Here is a 20,332-nt window from a genome sequence, read left to right on the forward strand (position 1 = left end):
CTCCGATCGCTCCAGAGTCTTGGTGAGAAAGGTTTACCATAAGTACTGTATACTTATGCTGTATAACACGGCGAGCTCAGTACAGGGCAGTAATGCACTGCTGCTGTTTAAATCTCTTCCTGTTTCTTTTTTTAACTCTTAATTATAATAATTGCTGACACTTATAGAGCGCTTTTCTGAACCCTCCACTCAAAGCGCTTTACAGGTCATGGGGAATCCCACTACCCCCACCAATGTGCAGCCCCCACCTGGATGATGCGACAGCAGCCATAGTGCGCCAGAACGCTCCCCACACAGCAGCTCTCAGTGGGGAGGAGAGCAGAGTGATGGAGCCAGTTCAGAGAGGGGGGTTATTAGGAGGCCATGATTGGTAAGGGCCAATGGGAAGTTTGACCAGGACACCGGGGTTACACCCCTACTCTTTTCGAGAAACACCCTGGGATTTTTAATGACCACAGAGAGTCAGGCCCTCGGTTTGACGTCTCATCCGGAGGACGGCGCCTGTTTACAGTCTAGTGTCCCCCGTCACTATACTGGGGCATTAGGACCCACACAGACCGCAGGGTGAGAGCGCCCCCTGCTGGCCCCACTCACACCTCTTCCAGCAGCAGCCTTAGTTTTTCCCAGGAGGTCTCCCATCCACTCTTGTTTATAGTGTTGTTTACTTACGTTTGAGATAACATCTGGAAATGAATAGTAAATACGTGGTTTTAAGGGGTTTGAGTTGGGACGTTCATGCCATGATTGCAGGAGGCCTCAAAAGTGGAAATGTACTGTAGTTGTCTTTTTTTTGTACTGAAATACTGGGGGAAAAAAAGTTTTTCAAACTCATATGCGTTGTATGGCATTTCCACAGTACTTTAAGTTTCCGCCTTTTAATTTTTGCTGATTTCTGTCCACTGACCAGTGCTTAATTAATAACATTTAGATTCAAATTGCATTGCCACGTTGGTTTTTGGTTAAATGCTTTTAAATTGTAGCTGACGTACGATTTGCTAGGTCTGAAGTACACCTTTTCTCTTTATTTTTATTGGCAGAACCAAGACCTGAGAAGTAAGGTAAATATGTTTATATTGTATGTTCGTTTATATGTGTGTTAAACCATCCCTTTTTCTTCATAAAAAAATCTGTACAAACATCTTTTTTGTAGCGGTGGCTATATTATGGAAGCAACGGGTTTTTAAAATAGGGTCTCTTAGCGGGGTTTCATAGCAACCGTTACTAAGGAAGCGCAGCTTAACGCGGAATTCCGGTCTGCATTTAGTTCCTGTTTTAGACAGTTTGACACGTGACTACGTCTCCTGTGCTGGTAGGGGCTAAGATCCCTTTGCGTTTGCATAGTTTCGCAGTGGTAGAAGTTGTTTCACCTCCCCCCCCCCCATACCGACTCTGAAGAGAGGTGGCGAATTGGATATTAAGCCTGGAGGGCGAACTCCTGTCTCTCCTGCAGGTTTTGATCACACCGATCGTGTCCGACATTTCCGAGCTTCTGCGAAACGGGATAGATGAGACCGAGCTCTCGTTGAAAGACCAGCTCCGTAGCCTGTCGCACACGCCTGTTACGCGGATCGTGGTTAAGATTGTCTAGGACAGTGTCGGGAGCGAAATCGCGCAGATGAAGCAGGAGATTCGAGACCCTGAAGGGGAGACTGCAGTTCTGGGAGAAGGATTCAGGAGCAGGAGATGATCGGGGACAGTACAGATCATCTCGGACACACGCCTCCCTGTGAAGGCACTGCAGACATCAAAGATGAAATGGGACACGTATTTAGCGTTATCGGGTACGTTTAGTGACTTTTGCGAGCAAAATGTCTTTTAAAAAAAAAAGACGCAGTTGAGAATATCGTATACCAATAACAAAATAGTATAGAGACGCAGGAGTATGTAATAACACTTAAATAGCGCTTTTCTGGACACTCCAATCAAAGCGCTTTACAGGTAATGGGGATCCCCTCCACCACCTCCACCAATGTGTAGCCCCAACCCGGATGATGCGATTATAACGGGACAGAAAGACATAAACACCCCAAAGACTGTAATGCATAAATGCATAAATGAAGTCCTGTTGTACAATGCACAGGTGATATGACAAGGCAGGAAAAACCTTATTGTTGGAAAATGAAATATCAGAAATGTTGGGGTTTTTTTTAATGATCATCTAATCGTTAAGAGCCGGGATCCAGACTTGATTCAGCAGTAATAATAATATAATAATAATAATAATAATAACAATTGCTTACACTTATATAGCACTTTTCTGGACACTCCACTCAAAGCGCTTTACAGGTCATGGGGAATCCCACTACCACCACCAATGTGCAGCCCCCACCTGGATGATGCGACGGCAGCCATAGTGCGCCAGAATGCTCCCCACACAGCAGCTCTCAGTGGGGAGGAGAGCAGAGTGATGAAGCCAGTTCAGAGAGGGGGTTATTAGGAGGCCATGATTGGTAAGGGCCAATAGGAAATTTGGCCAGGACGCCGGGGTAACACCCCTACTCTTTTCGAGAAGCGCCCTGGGATTTTTAATGACCACAGAGAGTCAGGACCTCGGTTTTACGTCTCATCCGAAGGATGGCGCCTGTTTACCTGGCATAAGGCAAATGTGACTTACCTGTTGCCTTAGGATGTGCATAAGGAGAGAAAGTTTGGTCAGTTTCTAGTGTGCTGCAGTAGCAGGGAAGTACTGCAAGCATGGTGCCTCTGGGTTCAGCTCCTGGGGTGCTGTCTGGGTGGAGTTTGCATGTTCTCCCCTTGTTCGTGTGGGTTTCCTCCAGGTGCTCCAGTTTCCTCCCACAGCCCAGAGACAGGCTGGTGGGTTAATTGGCGTCTGGGGAAATTGGGGAGAATTAGCCCTGGTGTAGGTAAGTATGTGCGTGTCTTGCTTGTGTCTGTGTGTGCCCTGCGCTGGACTGGCGTCCCCTCCGGAGTGTATCCTGCCTTGCGCCCCGTTGCCTGTTGGGATAGCCTCCGGAACGGCCCTGAACTGGGGGGGAAACAGTTCGAAAACCGGTTTGACGGAGGCAGGCGTCCCCTGCTCCTGAAGGGAGTTTTTCCGGGGTGACCTGGATGTTCCCACACCTTGTCCGTCTGGTCCCTGGTTGGCTCGCTTAAATTGGGAAGAAAATATCCTGCCTCCGGGGATATTTAGGTCATTCCCTCGGGCAATCGGGCACAATATCCCGTTTTTCTTCCAATCGATCTCTTTTTCTATAGGATGTGCGGTTGACTATTTAGATTTCTGAACTACATCGCTTGTCAGGATGGCCGAGTGGTCTAAGGCTCCAGACTCGAGGACTGGTGTCTTTCCAGCTCGCCTGGGTGTTCTGGTCCCCAAATGGAGGAGTGGGTTCAAATCCCACTCCCGATAGCTTCTGTTTTAGGGCTGAGGATCTGCGCCTGTGGCTGGAAGGGTTTGCTGGTTCAAATCCCGCGGCCGGCAGAGGAATCCTACTCCGTTGGGGCCCCTGAGCCAGGCCCTGAACCCCAGCTGCTCCAGGGGTGCCGTATAAATGGCCGACCCTGCGCCCTGACCCCCAGCTTCACTCTCTCCCTGTCTGTGTGTCTCACGGAGAGCCAGCTGGGGTCTGCAGAAAGACCAATTCCTCATGCAAGAAATTGTATAGGGCCCATAAAGTGATCTGATCCTATCTCTTATCTTACATGCGTTTTTTCCCCCTTTCTGTAATACCGAACGTATATAACATTGGCTTTTCTGAGTTACTCTTCAATGCTGAAGCAGTAAGGTGTCTCAACCAAAGTGCCATTGATGGGATACTCCAAGACTGAGCAGTCACTTTGGCTGGTTTTTTATTAGCTGTTAAAAGGTGGAGAGGGACAAATGCCATGAAACCCCAGTCTGTGAAACCTAAAAGAGTTTCCGTTCAAGGGCTGAAGTAGCAAAGTGAGTACAGACAGCAATCTCTGTGTGGAGTTGAAAAGATATCGCCCCGCCCCTGAGGGAACGGCAGGTGTCCATCAGAGTCTCCTTATGGAGACTCGGCTCTGGGGCTTGTGGGATACTTCAGTTGCCACCCCACACTGTCGGTGTGCTTCCTGTGGGGCAGCTGTGAAAGTTAGTGAGGATCTGGGGACGTATCTCGGCCTCCTTCAACCGCCTGAGGAAGTACGGGCGTATAGTTTGGTCCCGTGGATTGTGACGTGGAGCGGCCCTTCCTGCCCACTAGTCACTGTGGTGACTAATGTAATGCACGAGCAAATGAGGACGGCCGACATTTCACCACGGAGATGTCCTAACGTGACCCGCAAGCAGAGGAAGTTGGAAGTATTTGTCGGCAAATGCCGTCTCGAAATCGAGAGCCGGGTTTCTGTGCGTTGTCGCGGGATTTTCTCGAAGAAGAGCCGGGAGAGGTGCTCTCATTCACTCAGTGAGGTCTTTATTCGTATCGCAATGTGGGGGGAAAAAGCTGTCGCCCGTCTGTGCAGAGAAGTGAAGGCCGAGTCAGAAGCAAGCAGGGAGAGCTCTGGTTTTTAACGCAACGCTTCAAGGACAGGAGAAGCAGTCATTTTCCGTTCCTGATGGGTTTTTGCTTTCAACAAAGAAGAGCAGTTAATAAAATAGTTTCTCACACTCCCTTCTTCAAGCGGCAGAGAGAAACATGATTCAAACGCCCCGTGCCCTTGACAAACTGGGGTGCTCTCCCACTTTGTTGTGAGTATCCGGCTGCTTCTGCAGCACAGCTCTGTCCGTAAAACAACATCTTTAGGATAAAACGCTTTTTCTCGGTAACTTCCATTACAGTCTTCAAGACCGAACAGTTCGGACAGCACGCAGGCCGGGCGAAGAGGCCGTTCTCTCGGTCTCCATTGAACTCCTCCTTGGTTGTGTTCGGTATGGAGGACCGGCCGGGGAACTTGCGTCAAGCGTGACAGCGGGAGAACACACAAAAAACGAAAGAGCAGGACAAGCGCCGCGCGTCTCGCGGTCCGCACAGGATCGAGGGCGAGTTCCGTTGTCACTCAGACTTTGCAGAGGGGGGATCGGCCGTCCCGGTGCATGCTGGGATAGGGTCGGCCGCCGCCGCCGCCCTGAACTGGATGCAGCGGTCAAAATAGCGGAGGGGTGGGTGGAATCTCCTCCCTCTGCGCCAGCGCGGGAGATCTTCTCGCGCTCCATCGCCTTGGAGGAACAAAACAACAAAACAACGTTCAGCCATGGAAGTAAACCATCGCTACTCCACCACGAGACAGGAACTTCCTCACGGCCTGACCAGGACTGGTCAACGAATCCAGTCCAGTCCGCGTGTTTGCTCCAGCTCAGCTGTAACTCACCAGTGGAGGCACCCTGCTTTAATTAAGGAGCTCGGGATCGATTCCATCGTTGATGGAAGGTTCGAGGACCGGTAATGTCCTAGATGGGAAGATCTAGGGCCGGCGACCTCTAGCGTAGTATAAGCAGGTCTGTGCTTTTGGCGTTTTTTATTAAACTGCAGCAAGAAATAATAATATTTGCTTACACTTATATAGCGTGTTTCTGGACACTCCACTGTAAACAGCTGTTTACAGGTAATGGGGAATCCCACTACTACCACCAATGTGGAGCCCCCACCTGGATGATGCTCCAGTCTGCTCAGCACACAGCAGCTCTCAGTGGGGAGGAGAGCAGAGTGATGAAGCCAGTTCAGAGAGGGGGGGTTATTAGGAGGCCATGATGGGTAAGGGTCAATGGGAAATTTAGCCAGGACGCCGGGGTTACACCCTTACTCTTTTCGAGAAACACCCTGGGATTTGTAATGATCACAGAGAGTCAGGACCTCGGTTTTACATCTCATCTGAAGGACGGCGCCTGTTTACAGTCCAGTGTCCCCCGTCCCTATACTGGGGCATCAGGACCCACACAGACCGCAGGGTGAGAGCGCCCCCTGCTGGCCCCACTACCACCTCTTCTAGCTGCAGCCAGAGTTTTTCCCAGGAGGTCTCCCCTCCAGGTACTTACCAGACTGTGAGTTGCAGGGTGATATGGCTGCTGGCCACCGAGCTCTCAAAGACTCGGTTTTAGACTGTTCTATAGGTGTTTCCTGGGGTTTTAGAGTAGCTGTCTGAGGCCATTACCCAGTGCGATAGATCTGAACCTCAGCCAGTGTAGCACAGGGGACCTTCAGTACGATGTATATGAGTGTCCAGGAGGTTCCTGGAGATTTCTTTTAAAAGCCTGACAGAAAAACTCGCCTAAATCGAATTAACTGGACACCCCTGACTGGAGTGCGGCTGTGTTTTCAGTAGTGTCTGCAGTTACCCGAGAACTAAATTTTGGAAGGAAGCTCTCTTCAGCTAATAGTGGCCCTAAACCAAACTGTTTCAATTCAATTCAACTTAATTCAACTCAACTTTATTGCCATTATACTTGCACAGGTGCGGAGTAGAGTGAAAAGTGTTTCTCATGAGTCACTCAGGAGCGGTATATAAATAGGACAGACGATGAAACACTAGACAGTAACACAATAGCGATAACAGTAACGTGTAATAACATCACGTAATCAAAACTGTGCAAAATCCGCAAACAGAGAAGAGAATACAAGAGGACACAAATAGTGCAAGGTCATTCTTGGAACAGTGCAAAAATAGTACGGTGATTAATAAATATTACAAGTAATACAGTTTTCCCGAGCTATCGAAGGGACGGGACAATTACAATTGTAATTACAATTACAAATACTGACCCCAAACCAGACTGTTTCATTGCTCGCCGGCACTCTCTGGGATGCCTGCACTCTGTGCTCAGTGCCTCAGGTGCACATCAGTGAAAAGAATCGTCCCGGTTCGGCCTTTCCAGCGCCTTACCTTTTCGCTTCGACTTCGTCCTCGCCAAAGCGACGGCCGAGATCATCCCCAGCAGCCCGCAGACCACCAGGGCGGCGTACACCCGGTAGAAGGTGGAGGTGATGCCGAAGAGGCCGTCCCTCCCTGCAGAAATCAAACAGCCCCTATTAATCAGACATCAGGTCTCCAGCTGTTGATAACAGAAACGCTGCCCTCCCTATTCAAGCACAGCATCTACTCACGATGGGTTCCCCTAACACTTAAAGTTGCTGATGCCAGGGGTCCCCGTTAGTCTTCTAGGTCATCCTGTCTCGCCTGTTGTTTCAAGAGTAGGAACCTTTCTAGGTTCAATTAACCAGAAAGAAGAGCACAGCAGGTTCAGTTAAGATGGCTGAACCTTGTCCTGAACTACATTTCCCAGAGGGCTTCGGGGGTAGGGCTGGGGGGTGGGGTTAAGTCACCTGACAAGTTGCTGAAGAGCAAATTGATTGGCCGAGACGCTCGTTTTCGAAGGGCTCTCGGGGAGAGAGACGGCACTGTCTTTGGAAGAACTGGGGCACAGTCCGTGTAGGATGTAGAGGCGACCTCTCTGGTTTTCTCACCCTGTCGTTTAGCAGCGAATGCGATCTGATCTCTTTACGAGCTTGGAGGTCGGAGAACCCGTTTTTGCACAGCGCCGCAAATCCGTGGAATGAAACGAATTCATCTTCTATCCCCTTTATCTAGAATTTTTCCAGAAGCCAATTCACCTACCAGCAAGTCTTTGGACTGGGACAGGCAAACCTGGGGGGGGGGGGGGAGAACATGCAAACTCCACACAGACAGCAGCACCCCAGGAATTGAACCCCGGGCCCAGGGTAGGAAAAAACACAACTGATCGTTGTTTTCAGACATTAAACGATGGGCAGAGCTCAGTGCGAATGTCCTCTTTGGCGCTATACGGGGCACTAAAATTGGCAGCACTAAATAAATGACGGCAGGCGAGAGTCTCACCAGCGCACACCAGTCCCGCCTCTTCTCCCAGGGTGCAGTTCGTCGTGTTCGTGGGCGACGGCGGGCAGAAGAAAATCCGAGATTCGTTGCCTCGGCACCGGAGCGCCCCTGACCACACCGGGCCGCCCCCTCTCCCGAAATAAGACGCCCGCCCCACTTTTTCGGGGGTCCCGCAGTGCAGCTCCCGGCAGACGACCTCGGCGCTCGGCCGGTCGAAGTCCGAGCGGCACACGGAGCCCCAGGTCGTCCCGCGAAGCACCTCCAGCCTCCCCGAGCAGCGATCCCAGCCTCCCGCCAGCCTGGCCGCACGGTGCCCTGGGATTGCAGCACAGGAGAAACCCGCCCGGGAGGTTAATGTTCCCGATCAGTTTAGACCAGTCATGTCCCGTTCCGCATCGTCCGTTTTTTTCCCCAATTCAGGGTCAGGGGGCAGGCTGGGGTCAATCCCAGCAAGCAACGGGCGCGCAAGGCAGGATACACCGGGGGATGGGACACCAGTTCAGCACAGGGCACAGGGCCATCACCCGGGGGCCAATTTACCCAGAAGTCAACTAAGCCACCAGCATGTCTATAGATACCAGAGCACCTAGAGGAAACCCACATGAATGTGGGGGAGAACATGCAAACTCCACGCAGACAGCAGCCCTAGTCCGGAATTGAACCCAGTGGAATGCCCACCTCTGCAATACTCCATTCGGGCATAGCAGACAGTCACTTAAACCGACCCACAGCCTAAGCCAGAACTATAGGGCACCCAGTGAGACCACACCTCTGACAGATACCAGTCCTATCGCAGAAAACACACTGCCCTTCAAATTTCAACAACATCTCCCAAACGACCTACTGAAGCAGCACCAGGAGACCACCGTGCCGACACCGCGGAGGACACGCGGACTCCACCGAGACTGTGCGCTCTTCATCAAAAGAGGAACTGCACTGCAATTTCCGTATTTCGGGGGTTTGGAAGGAATCGGCGGTGAGGACGATTTCAGACCCCGTGACACTGTAAACAAGCAGCGTTGCGAATCCAGCTCTTTTTAATTCAGTAGAAGTTTTGCTCGCGACTTCCAGACGGTTTTGCCAACAGATACTACTTCTTAACTCTGCATGCAGATCACATTGGACCACCTTCTGCAGTGAAATGTCTGCTGCACACAACTTGTACATCACAGTACATCAAGTCATCATAGTGACTAGTGAGCAGGAAGGGCAGCGTCGCTTTGCAATTCCTGGGAATTCGAATGCGAATTCACAACAACCTGGCGACTTGCAGTACTTTCCACAATGTTTATGATTTAGCGCTTATATATTAAAAAAAATGTCTTTTAATTACCATCAATGCCATCGCAGTACATTAGTCATTGCAGGGACTAGAGAGGGGGAAGGGCAGCAGAAAGGGAGTTTGAAACGACATGGTGACTTAACGCCACTTTTCACAGGTCACAGTTTTGTGCTTCATTTGGAATTTTGGTCCATTTTCTCTGCAGCCAATTTAATTTAATTTCGGGACCGAGATTTAATAACGGGTCGGAGTTTCTGATATGGAGTAAGAGCTCGTCCCCCACCTGAGCAAACCGCTCCAGCCTCCCAGCTGACGCGCTGTTGTTCTCTGACTTTACCGGGCCGGCAGTACTGCAGTGCAGACTCGGATCCGTCGCAGGACACGCCACTCAGAACCGCCGCTCCGGGATCGGTCCCGGAGTGGGATCGGCCCGGATCGGCGGAGAGGGCCGGACCGCAGCCGAGCTGCTTGCACACGACCGAGGCGCTGTGGAGGTCCCAGCCCGCGTGATCGATGATCATCCAGCGCCTTTTGTGATAAAACTCCACCGTCCCAGCACATGGGCTGCCCTCATTTACCAGCCTCACCTCCGCGATGCCTGGAGAGAGAAAGACATGGGTCACACACACCAAGACCATATAATATCCCAGTGTCCGGAGAGGGCGACACACAGCCTGATTAATACACACACTGACAGTATTAACCTCTGTTGTACACACACGTAAAAAAGCCAAGCAACGATGGTGAGGATCGCAGTTGTAACACTCAACAGAAAAGGAGGAGTACGGCCAAAAGATTATGGTGATGCCCCAAGGGGCATTGCAACAGAGTTTCTTCAAATAGGCACATCATGGTCAACAGACACCACCAGACAGCCATTAGACTCAAAAGCAGTGCTCTTTGTTTTATATTTTTATTATAAGTGAGGGAACAAAAGCCAACCTCTGTAGACCAAACCGCACAAAAGCCTAACTCTTCTTTTGAGCTGCTAACTAAATCTAGTCATTCTTTTTGTGTATGAAAGCTCACAGAGTATCTTGTCTCATGGCCTCTGGCCTACAGATTCAACTGACTGACTGACTCAGAAAGCCTCAGCTTCCTGCTTTTTAAATGTGCACCCAACCAATCATCTCCCTGGGACCGATCAGGTGACTAACTGGACCCAACAGCTCATTGCCCGCAAAGGCTTCTGGGGAATGCAGTCCAGACGAGGCGGCCATTTTGTCCAGCCCAGAGGAGCCGTCACGATCAGGAAAGGCATTTCAGTTGTGCTCACTGATGAAGACAGGTCCACCTACCTGAACAGATCACCCCAGCATCCACGATGTGGGGGTAACCAAGGTGCTTCAATTCAATGATTGTACACTCCTTTAGGGAAGACTCTGTCCCGTTGCAGAAGACTGAGGCCAGCAGGACAGCTCCAGACCCTGGTCCAAATTGGCCCTGTATTGGCACCGATACAGCATAGCCGCAGACCAGCTGCCTGCACACCACTGTGGCATCTCTGATATCCCAGTCATAGTAAGCTACTGTCCCCCACTCTCCTTTATAGTGAATCTCCACTGTCCCCTCACAAGGATTGGCACCATTGACTAGTCTCACATCCACATTGCCTGGAGAGAGAGGAGACACAGACTGATTAGTGCACACACTGACAGTGTCTAATAACCCAGTGTCTGGAGAGACACGCAGACTGATTAATAACACACTGACAGTATTAACCTCTGTTGCACACACACGTACAAAAGCCAAGCAACGATGGTGAGGATCGCAGTTGTAACACTCAACAGAAAAGGAGGAGTACGGCCAAAAGATTATGGTGATGCCCCAAGGGGCATTGCAACAGAGTTTCTTCAAATAGGCACATCATGGTCAACAGACACCACCAGACAGCCATTAGACTCAAAACCCAGTGTCTGGAGAGACACACAGACTGGTTACAGACTGGTCTCCTTTAGTGATCTCTGGAAAATGGGTTTCTGTCACGGTTGAACTCATCTCAAGCCCGGTGCTGTGACTCCTCGCATCCCCACACCGACACGGTACTTTAGGATCGTCCTCGACTGGCGACAGGGAGCCCCCACCGCCACTCACCTTTGCAAATCACGCCCGCGTCCTGAGCGTGACTGCAGTCGTGCCGCCCCCAGCCGGGGGTCGCGCAGTCCAGCAGATCGGACTCCGACCCCTGGCAGGCCACCTCGTCCAGCCAGACGGGCCCGGCGCCCTCCCCGAAGAAGACGTCGTGGCGCGGCGGGACCGTGTCCCGGCAGCCCAGCTGCTGGCACACCACGCCGGCCTCCCGCTGGCCCCAGGCGTCGTCGCACACCGTCCCCCACTGCCCCGCGTGCAGGACCTCCACCCGGCCCGAGCACGGCCCGCCGCCCGCCAGCCTCATGCCCCGGCCTGGAAAAGAGAAATCGCAGACGGGTCCCGTGGACCGGGGGCCCGAAAAAACGGAGTGACCCCCCCCAACGTGCAAACGAGCCATCAGGTAGCGGCGGCCTAGATGCTACTGATGATGTAGGTCGAGGGCGGTGACGGTGCTCTGGTGAAAGCAACAGCAGACCTGGCTCATGTGTCAATTCAGACAGCATCAGGGGCTAATTATTCTTATTCTTATTCTTATTTCTACTCTCAAAATTTTCTGTTCTCTATTCTCTATTCTTATTCTCAACTCTCCATATTCTATATTCTCTATTTCTTATTCTCTATTATCTATTCTCTGTTCCTTATTCCTTATTCCTTCGTCTTTATTCCCAGTTCTCTATTCCTTATTCCCTATTCCCAGTTCTCTATTCCTTATTCCTTCTTCTTTATTCCCTATTCCCAGTTCTCTATTCCTTATTCCTTCTTCTTTATTCCCTATTCCCAGTTCTCTATTCCTTATCCCCTATTCCCAGTTCTCTATTCCTTATTCCTTCTTCTTTATTCCCTATTCCCAATTCTCTATTCCTTATTCCTTCTTCTTTATTCCCTATTCCCAGTTCTCTATTCCTTATCCCCTATTCCCAGTTCTCTATTCCTTATTCCTTCTTCTTTATTCCCTATTCCCAATTCTCTATTCCTTATTCCTTCTTCTTTATTCCCTATTCCCAGTTCTCTATTCCTTATCCCCTATTCCCAGTTCTCTATTCCTTATTCCTTCTTCTTTATTCCCTATTCCCAGTTCTCTATTCCTTATTCCTTCTTCTTTATTCCCTATTCCCAGTTCTCTATTCCTTATTCCTTCTTCTTTATTCCCTATTCCCAGTTCTCTATTCCTTATCCCCTATTCCCAGTTCTCTATTCCTTATTCCTTCTTCTTTATTCCCTATTCTCTACTCTTTATTCTGATTCACAGTGCCATCACGGCCAGTTTTCTCTTACCGGAGCAAGAAACTCCAGCATCGTCGCTGTGGTTCCCAGTGAGCTCCCGCCACTCGCCCGCCGCGCAGAGCCGCAGGGCCGGTTCCGACCCGTTGCAGGCCGCCTCGAACGTCCAGACGGGGCCGGCCCCCTCTCCGAAGCCCCCCGCCGCCGCCACCGCGCCGGCCTGGGCCGCGCCGCAGAAGAGCTGCCGGCAGATGACGGCGGCCACCTCGCCCGTCAGGAGCGCGCGGGGCAGCGTGCCCCAGCGGCCTCCGTGGAGGAGCTCCACCCTCCCGCTGCAGGGGGCGCTGCCGTTCACCAGTCGCAGGTCTACACTCGCTGGGGGGGGAAAGAGAGACGGTGCTGGGGGGGGGGATCACGGAGATCGTCCGTCACGCCCCCCCCCCCGTCATCCGAAACGAGCCCACTGATTGGATCCCACTGCCTGCGAGATGATCCAATCACCCGCCTCGATCCCCGCCACGCCTCCCGAGTCCTCATCCCAGTGAGGAGCTCCCAGTTCATGTCCTTGGGAATCGGGATCGGGAAGCGACCTGATCGCTGGCCGACCCTTGAATCTCGGGCTTTCCCTTGGACGACGATTCCTGATCCTACGATTCAGGCTCTCTCCCAGACCCCCCAGCCCGACCCCGTGTTTGACATCAAACGGGCTACCGCGTCCAGTTTGACATCGTGTCTTTGGCCGTTCGGCCCTCCTGGAGCTCGTGACTATGATTCTGTGGTCACAGGGGCTAGCGGGGCTGTCTTGTGTGGGGTTATCGCAATAATAATCAACTGTATTTTATATAGCGCCTTCAAAGGTGGCCTCTCAAAGCGCTTTACAGAATCACAACAACAATAAATAAGAAGAATACACAAGATAAAACACAATGACAACACACAGAGGAGAGCGTGGATGGTGGTACTAAGAGAAGCAGAGGGGTGAAGAACAGAACCAGTTCAGTAAAGGCTCTTCTGGAGAAGAGGGTTTGGAGTCTGAATTGGTAGGAGTTTAGAGAAGGTGACTCTCTGATATCCTTGGGCAGAGAGTTCCAGAGCTTGGGGGGCACAACAGGAGAAGGCCCTGTCACCCCTAGAGTGTAGACGGGCTTGGGGGGACAGTAAGGAGGGCAGAATCTGAAGAGCGAAGGTTGCGAGGTGGGGAGTAGGGCGATGATAGCTCAGACAGGTACTGAGGCGCCCAGCCATGCAGAGCCTTATAGGTGAGCAGGAGGATTTTACCAAGTCCACACGGAATATGACCGGAAGCCAGTGCAGGGACTCCAGGATGGGAGTAATGTGATCACTTGCACTAGAGTTTGCATGTTCTGCCCCCCCCCCCGTTAGACCTGCTGACAGGGTCATAGGCGTCTGGGAAGTTTGACACAAAGCAGGCAGACGTAAAATAATATAGTTCAGGTGGGGTAGCTGCGTCAGCATGCGTAGGCTGCAAAGGAACAAGTAATAGGTTTATTCCATGCTGAAAAAAAGAAGAAAGAGAACACAACGTTTCGGCCGTGGAGCCTTCTTCAGGTGTTCTTCGGGTGTAAAATAATATATCTTTGCGGCAGGGCCCGTGGGACTGAGAGCAGTAGTTTCCGCTGACCTGCCACTAGGGGGCGTTTGGGGGCCTCTGTTGTGTGTGATTCATCTCACATGTGGCGCAGTAATTAACGAAACAGATAATGAGTGCGGGGCTCATAATCTGTTTCTCACTTGGGTTCCTTTTCGATTTGTTTTGTAGATAAAAGGAATTCACGGTGATGTTGGATTCTTTAAAGTTGGTTTTCTTTAGGGCAGAGATTTGTCAAGTTGTTTCTGTGTTTGCTTTTTTTGCATGAGAGGTAGAAAAAAAAACAGCCCCACCCATATTTTTTTTTGTAGCCTGGGAATATCCTACTCCGACAGGGGAAGAGATCTCCAGAATATGTTACACACAGAGGGTGGTGGGGGTGGGGAACAAGCTGCCCAGCCCTGTGGTTGAAGCCGATACCCTGGCTTCTCTCAGGACACAGCTGGGTGAGCTCCTCCAGTCAGGACAGGAGGGGCTCTACTGTAGACAGAGGGTGGTGGGGGTGGGGAACAAGCTGGCCAGCCGTGTGGTTGAAGCCGATACCCTGGCTTCTCTCCAGACACAGCTGGGTGAGCTCCTCCAGTCAGGACAGGAGGCTCTACTGTACACAGAGGGTGGTGGGGGTGGGGAACAAGCTGGCCAGCCGTGTGGTTGAAGCCGATACCCTGGCTTCTCTCCAGACACAGCTGGGTGAGCTCCTCCAGTCAGGACAGGAGGCTCTACTTTACACACAGAGTGGTGGGGGTGGGGAATCAACTGCAAATAGTCATGCTTCACACTCCTGGAAGTTAAAAGAGCGCGTTCGCCCCTGACCTGAACAGATCGCTCCCGCGTCGGCGTCGTGAGGGGCGTCGCGGCCTTTCAGCTCCGTTGACCTGCACTTCCTCAGGGTGGATTCTGACCCCTTGCAGGCCACATCCCTCACCAGGACGGGCCCGGAGCCGGGTCCGAAGTGCGCGCCGCCCGGCGCCGCCACCGCGGCCCCGCAGTCCAGCTGCCTGCACACCACGCCGGCGTCGTCGAGATCCCAGCCCTGGTGGGCCACCGTCCCCCACTTCCCCTTGTACTGGAACTCCACTGTCCCTGCGCACGAGCTGCCACCCCTGACCAGCCTCAGATCTGGAGAGAGGGGGACAATGTCAGCTGATCCGTCGTTGTGTCCAACGAAAGCAGACACGATCCGGGTGGGGTAGGGAGCACATCCTTTATTGCGTGTGCATAGGGGGGCCAGAGCCTGACGCGACTCCTCGGTGCAAAAGGACGCTCTTTATACAAAATCACAAACAGCAGGCCCACCCAGAACAAATCCAGTACAGTTCCCATATGGTGTACAGCCAAGGTTGCTAGCCTTTGTGCGTGAGCCAGCAGCCAGATCACCCTGCAACTCCCAGCTGGCAGCCCCCCCCCACTGGAGCTCAGCAGGTGTGAGCCTGGTCAGTACCTGGAGGGGAGACTCCTGGGAAAAACTAAGGTTGCTGCTGGAAGAGGTGTTAGTGGGGCCAGCAGGGGGCGCTCTCACCCTGCGGTCTGTGTGGGTACTGATGCCCCAGTATAGTGACGGGGGACACTGGACTGTAAACAGGCCCTGTCCTTCGGATGAGACGTCAAACCGAGGTCCTGACTCTCTGTGCTCATTAACAATCCCAGGGCGTCTCTCGAAAAGAGTAGGGGTGTCACCCCGGCATCCTGGCCAAACTTCCCATTGGCCCTTAACCATCATGGCCTCCTAATAACCCCCCTCTCTGAACTGGCTCCATCCCTCTGCTCTCCTCCCCACTGAGAGCTGGTGTGTGGGGAGGGTTCTGGCGCACTATGGCTGCCGTCGCATCATCCAGGTGGGGGCTGCACACTGGTGGCGGTAGTGGGATTCCCCCTGACCTGTCAAGTGCTTTGAGCGGAGTGTCCAGAAAAGCGCTATATAAGTGTAAGCAATTATTATTATTAATTACAAACTGAAAGAATGTTCTTGGGTTCCTTTTAATTGTTGTTTGAGCGGACCTTGTTTCCGTCTAGATTCCGTTCGTCGCGGCTTAGGCCGACGGCGGGCGGATCGCCGAAGGGAAAGAAAAAAGTGAAGACTCTGCGCACCTTGAAATCCACTTTCGGAATAGCCGATGTCACCCCCTGGAAGACAAAAAAGAAAGAGGGTTTTTATACAAAACGTGCAACTGGCTCTATCGGGGGGGGGGGGAGGGGGCGTCACTGCCTGGAACAGCCACGAGCCGGCGTGGGACTCTTGATCTGGAGCAGCCGGCGTCGATCGCAAGCCCCTTGCTCCCCCCCCCCCCCCCCCAACATTTGGCTGAAAGGTTCAGAGCTGTAGCTGTGTCAAAGCCCTTGGTGAGAGGAAAAGAGTGTCAAAAAAAATAAAAAACCACCAGCCCGCTGTTGAACTGGCGATAAGCCGCCCGGGTTCCTGTAGATGTGGAAGATGCTGCTCTGCCGAGACTCAGAACCACAGCGGAAGAAAACCGTATTGCGAAATAACCGCGATCAGCGATTTCGACTTCTCGGGCCATCGGAGAGACGGAAGCCGAGCCTGCCCTCTCGGGGACGGGGGGGGGTCGTACATTTACGCTGCTTTCAAGGCTGCTTCTGACAACGATTCCCAAAATATGCTGCTAATTATTCTTATTTCAACTTTCTCCTCTCTACGCTCTGCACTCTACACTCTATTCTTATTCTCGACTCTCAATATTCTCTATTCTCTGTTTCTTATTCTCTAGTCTCTGTTCCTTATTCCTTATTCCTTATTCCCAGTTCTCTATTCCTTATTCTTTATTCCCTATTCCCAGTTCTCTATTCCTTATTCTTTATTCCTTATTCCCAGTTCTCTATTCCTTATTCTTTGTCCCCTGTTCCCAGTTCTCTGTTCCTTATTCCTTATTCCCAGTTCCCTATTCCTTATTCTTTATTCCCTATTCCCAGTTCTCTAGTCCTTATTCTTTGTCCCCTGTTCCCAGTTCTCTGTTCCTTATTCTTTATTCCTTATTCCCAGTTCTCTAGTCATTATTCTTTATTCCCTATTCCCAGTTCTCTAGTTCTTATTCTTTATTCCCTATTCCCAGTTCTGGGCTTCTAAAACGGCCTCTTCCGCCAGCGATGGCTTCCTATTTTGGACAATTCTCGACGTTTCTGGTGAGTTTTTTGTTCATAAGCGGGTGGCGTGGTATTGCAGTGGTGAGCTTTGCCACCTGGCAGCGCTGGGGAGGGGGGCCCGGGTTCAATTCCAGACCCCGGGGTGCTGTCTGTGTGGAGTTTGCATGTTCTCTCCACTTTCCTCCTACAGTCTGAAAGACACATCCTGGTGGGTTAATTGGCTTCTGGGGACAAAATTGGATCTGGTGTGAGTGTATGTGTGGCTGCGTGTCAGAGATGAACTGGTGTCCCGTCCCAGGAAGTAGCCCACCCTTCTCCTTACGCTGCATTAATCTCTGGATCCCCGCCATCCTGAATTGGATGAAGGGATTAGAAAATGGATGGATCTTTATTCCGTGTTTGCTGAACGGATGAAGCATCATCCTAGGTGGGCGTCAAGGGCTTTGAAGTGGAGTGTCCAGAAAAGTGATATTTAGGATTATTCTCCAGGAATAACCACCCCCAAGAATGAAGCGTGCTGAAGGGATCATGGAGCGAAAATGTGGCTGAACCCTCTTGGCTGAGGGCTGACCTCCTGGACAGAGGACGAGGAGGCTGGGACCCCCCTACAGAGGGTCATTTTGAAATGGCTTCGCACTTTGTGCAGTGTGTGCTCGTCCTCCTAGTTTGACTCGGTTTTCATTTCTGACCAGTTAAGCAAATTGAGGAGCTACTTGAGTATATCTACAGAAATACCTTCCATGGTATTTTCCACCGATCCAGTACGAGCACGTGTGCGATCCCGCACATCGTGGTGACTGGAAAGCAGCATCCAACCAGACCTTTTTCGCCATCGCGCTCTGCCATGGGGAAGCAGGGCGACGTACGGTGAGGAACCTTACAAGACGGGCTGGTGGGGGAGGCGATACTGGTGTATCGATGCAGGCAACATCACACCCGTCTCATGTGTGACTTCGGAAAAGCCTGAAGGCAGCATGGGCCGCGGGTAGTGGAATGAAAAGGGAAGCAGAGCGTGTAGTGCAATTCAGCCTAAGACGATCCCTGAACTCTTCCCACATCCTCCATCAGCTGCTGGCCCAAGTGCTCCCATATTTCCACAGACATCTGTGAACGTCTCGTTCTAGCCTGCACTGCAGTTACACTGGTTATTTCAGCACTATTAATCTGCGTCAAAACCACGACACATCATACAATCTATGCCGCGGCAGAAACGTTTCAGCCTTAAGACGCCGAATCCAGGGCCGATCTCGAGAGCCTTCTGTTTAAACAGCTCCTGGAGGTTTCACGCAATAGACACGTCGGGTGAGATCTGGAGAAATGCCGCAAGAAACGTTGCATCCTCATTCTTGGAGGTGCTTTTGTTTCTCTTGATTTGATTAGATACGTCAATGCAGATCGCCCAGTTGTCACTACTGATCGCGTCTTCAAGTAGAAAAGCTCCAACCTGCGGTTGTTCGACAGCTGCTGTGGGACTTACCAGTTGAGGAGAGCCGGAGAAGGGCAGCCAGGGAGAGGACAGACAGGATCTTCTCCATCCTTCACCGGGACTGACCGGCCTCTCTCAGAGCAGAGCGAGATCCCAGATAAACAGAGTCCACAGGACTGGCCACCACCCTGGAGCAGAGTCACAGAGCAGCAGAGGAGATCTAGAGCGCTTATAGACAGCAGGAACAGGTCTTCAGCTCCTCCTGTGGCACCTCCTTCCCTCTGTAGATGATACTCGTAAGGGGAAATGGTGCATCACCCTTATCTTGATTGACGCATGTGTAACTGGAGATAATTTGTCCAGTCTCCACCCCCTTCATCAGAAACATTAATTTTTGTATTCTTGTGCTTACGATATGGGGACACTTGGGTGGTGCTGAAGTTTTTGAGCTCTGAACACTGGACTCCCCTGTGTGTCCCCCTGTACAGCCCTAGAGCTCTGAACACTGGGCTCAGCTGTTTGTCACCCTGTACAGCACTAGATCTCTCAACACTGGACTCCCCTGTGTGTCTCCCTGTGCAGCACTAGAGCTCTGAACACTGGGCTCAGCTGTGTGTCACCCTGTACAGCACTAGATCTCTGAACACTGGGCTTCCCTGTGTGTCACCCTGTGCAGCATAGAGCTCTGAACACTGGGCTCCCCTGTGTGTCTCCCTGTGCAGCACTAGAGCTCTGAACACTGGGCTCCCCTGTGTGTCACCCTGTACAGCACTAGAGCTCTGAACACTGGGCTCAGCTGTGTGTCACCCTGTACAGCACTAGATCTCTGAACACTGGGCTCCCCTGTGTGTCTCCCTGTGCAGCATAGAGCTCTGAACACTGGGCTCCCCTGTGTGTCACCCTGTACAGCACTAAAGCTCTGAACACTGGGCTCAGCTGTGTGTCACCCTGTACAGCACTAGATCACTGAACACTGGGCTCCCCTGTGTGTCTCCCTGTGCAGCACTAGAGCGCTGAACGCTGGGCTCCCCTGTGTGTCTCCCTGTGCAGCACTAGAGCGCTGAACGCTGGGCTCCCCTGTGTGTCTCCCTGTGCAGCACTAGAGCGCTGAACGCTGGGCTCCCCTGTGTGTCTCCCTGTGCAGCACTAGAGCGCTGAACGCTGGGCTCCCCTGTGTGTCTCCCTGTACTGCTCAGCTGTTATCAGTCTTATATCACTGACACCCACAACCTCTCTGTACAGTGCAGCCTGACTTCCTGTCCTGGATAAGCTCAGAAGAGCACAAACCACAGACTCACTGCAAAGGAAGGGGGGCTAAGATCTAGTGCAGTTTTCAGTGAATGCAAGATGCCCCTCAGAAAAAGGACTTCTCAACATCATAAAATACTTTCTTCCTGGCCTGACGGGGTTCTCTCCCAATGGCGTTCATGTCGGTGTTGCGTTCATGTGGGTTGCTTGACAAGGCAGCCCTGTTGCGCAGGGTTCAGTGCTGCTGTCGTCACTGCAGGGTACCACTGTTTAACTGGGCTGTGAGTGAACATTTCTGGAGAGAAACAGCAGCCAATGCCTAAAATATTAGCAGGCCATTAGAAAGTTGTTGAAAGTCCGTATTACATATTGTTGTCTTCTATCGCTTATAGGTCTGCTACATTTCTTGAGTGTTGTCTTCAAAAATGTTTAAAATATTTTCCTCCGCTATGCTTAACAAAACGCCAAGAACAAGGTTCCCTCTCGAGTGAAAGATATGCAAAGTCATTACTACACTCGATTTTGAATATCCTTTTTTTGAACAGGTGGCATGGTGCTGCAGGTGTTGGTACTGCTGTCTGGC

General features: G+C 51.7%; 2 protein-coding genes, 1 long non-coding RNA gene and 1 other non-coding gene across 4 annotated transcripts in view; 3 read left to right on the top strand and 1 right to left on the bottom strand.

Moving 5' to 3' along the window:
• LOC148662594 (uncharacterized) overlaps positions 1-20,332 on the top strand; it is a 197,095-nt gene that overhangs the window by 88,755 nt on the left and 88,008 nt on the right. Inside the window, exon 2 of the long non-coding RNA XR_015936864.1 lies at positions 631-5,681. This is a non-coding gene — a long non-coding RNA (uncharacterized LOC148662594). The remainder of the gene's footprint in view (positions 1-630; positions 5,682-20,332) is intronic.
• The window catches only part of LOC148662595 (globoside alpha-1,3-N-acetylgalactosaminyltransferase 1-like), a 167,789-nt gene that overhangs the window by 78,857 nt on the left and 68,600 nt on the right, over positions 1-20,332 (top strand). The gene's annotated exons all lie outside the window — the stretch shown is intronic.
• trnas-cga (transfer RNA serine (anticodon CGA)) lies at positions 3,258-3,370 on the top strand. Its single transcript has 2 exons — positions 3,258-3,295; positions 3,325-3,370. It is a non-coding gene; the product is annotated as a tRNA-Ser (tRNA).
• Positions 3,794-18,774, bottom strand: LOC148662600 (scavenger receptor cysteine-rich domain-containing protein DMBT1-like). Its single transcript, XM_088632209.1, has 10 exons — positions 18,553-18,774; positions 16,065-16,100; positions 14,790-15,095; positions 12,422-12,742; positions 11,150-11,458; positions 10,354-10,668; positions 9,339-9,653; positions 7,774-8,088; positions 6,802-6,924; positions 3,794-5,140 (listed from the first exon to the last, which is right to left on the bottom strand). The coding sequence occupies exons 1-10, from the start codon at positions 18,608-18,610 to the stop codon at positions 4,977-4,979; spliced, it is 2,262 nt and encodes a 753-aa protein (XP_088488335.1). The 5' UTR covers positions 18,611-18,774; the 3' UTR covers positions 3,794-4,976.

This window comes from Lepisosteus platostomus, chromosome 5, assembly GCF_059453375.1.
Source record: "Lepisosteus platostomus isolate fLepPlt1 chromosome 5, fLepPlt1.hap1, whole genome shotgun sequence".
Lineage (NCBI taxonomy): Eukaryota > Metazoa > Chordata > Actinopteri > Semionotiformes > Lepisosteidae > Lepisosteus > Lepisosteus platostomus.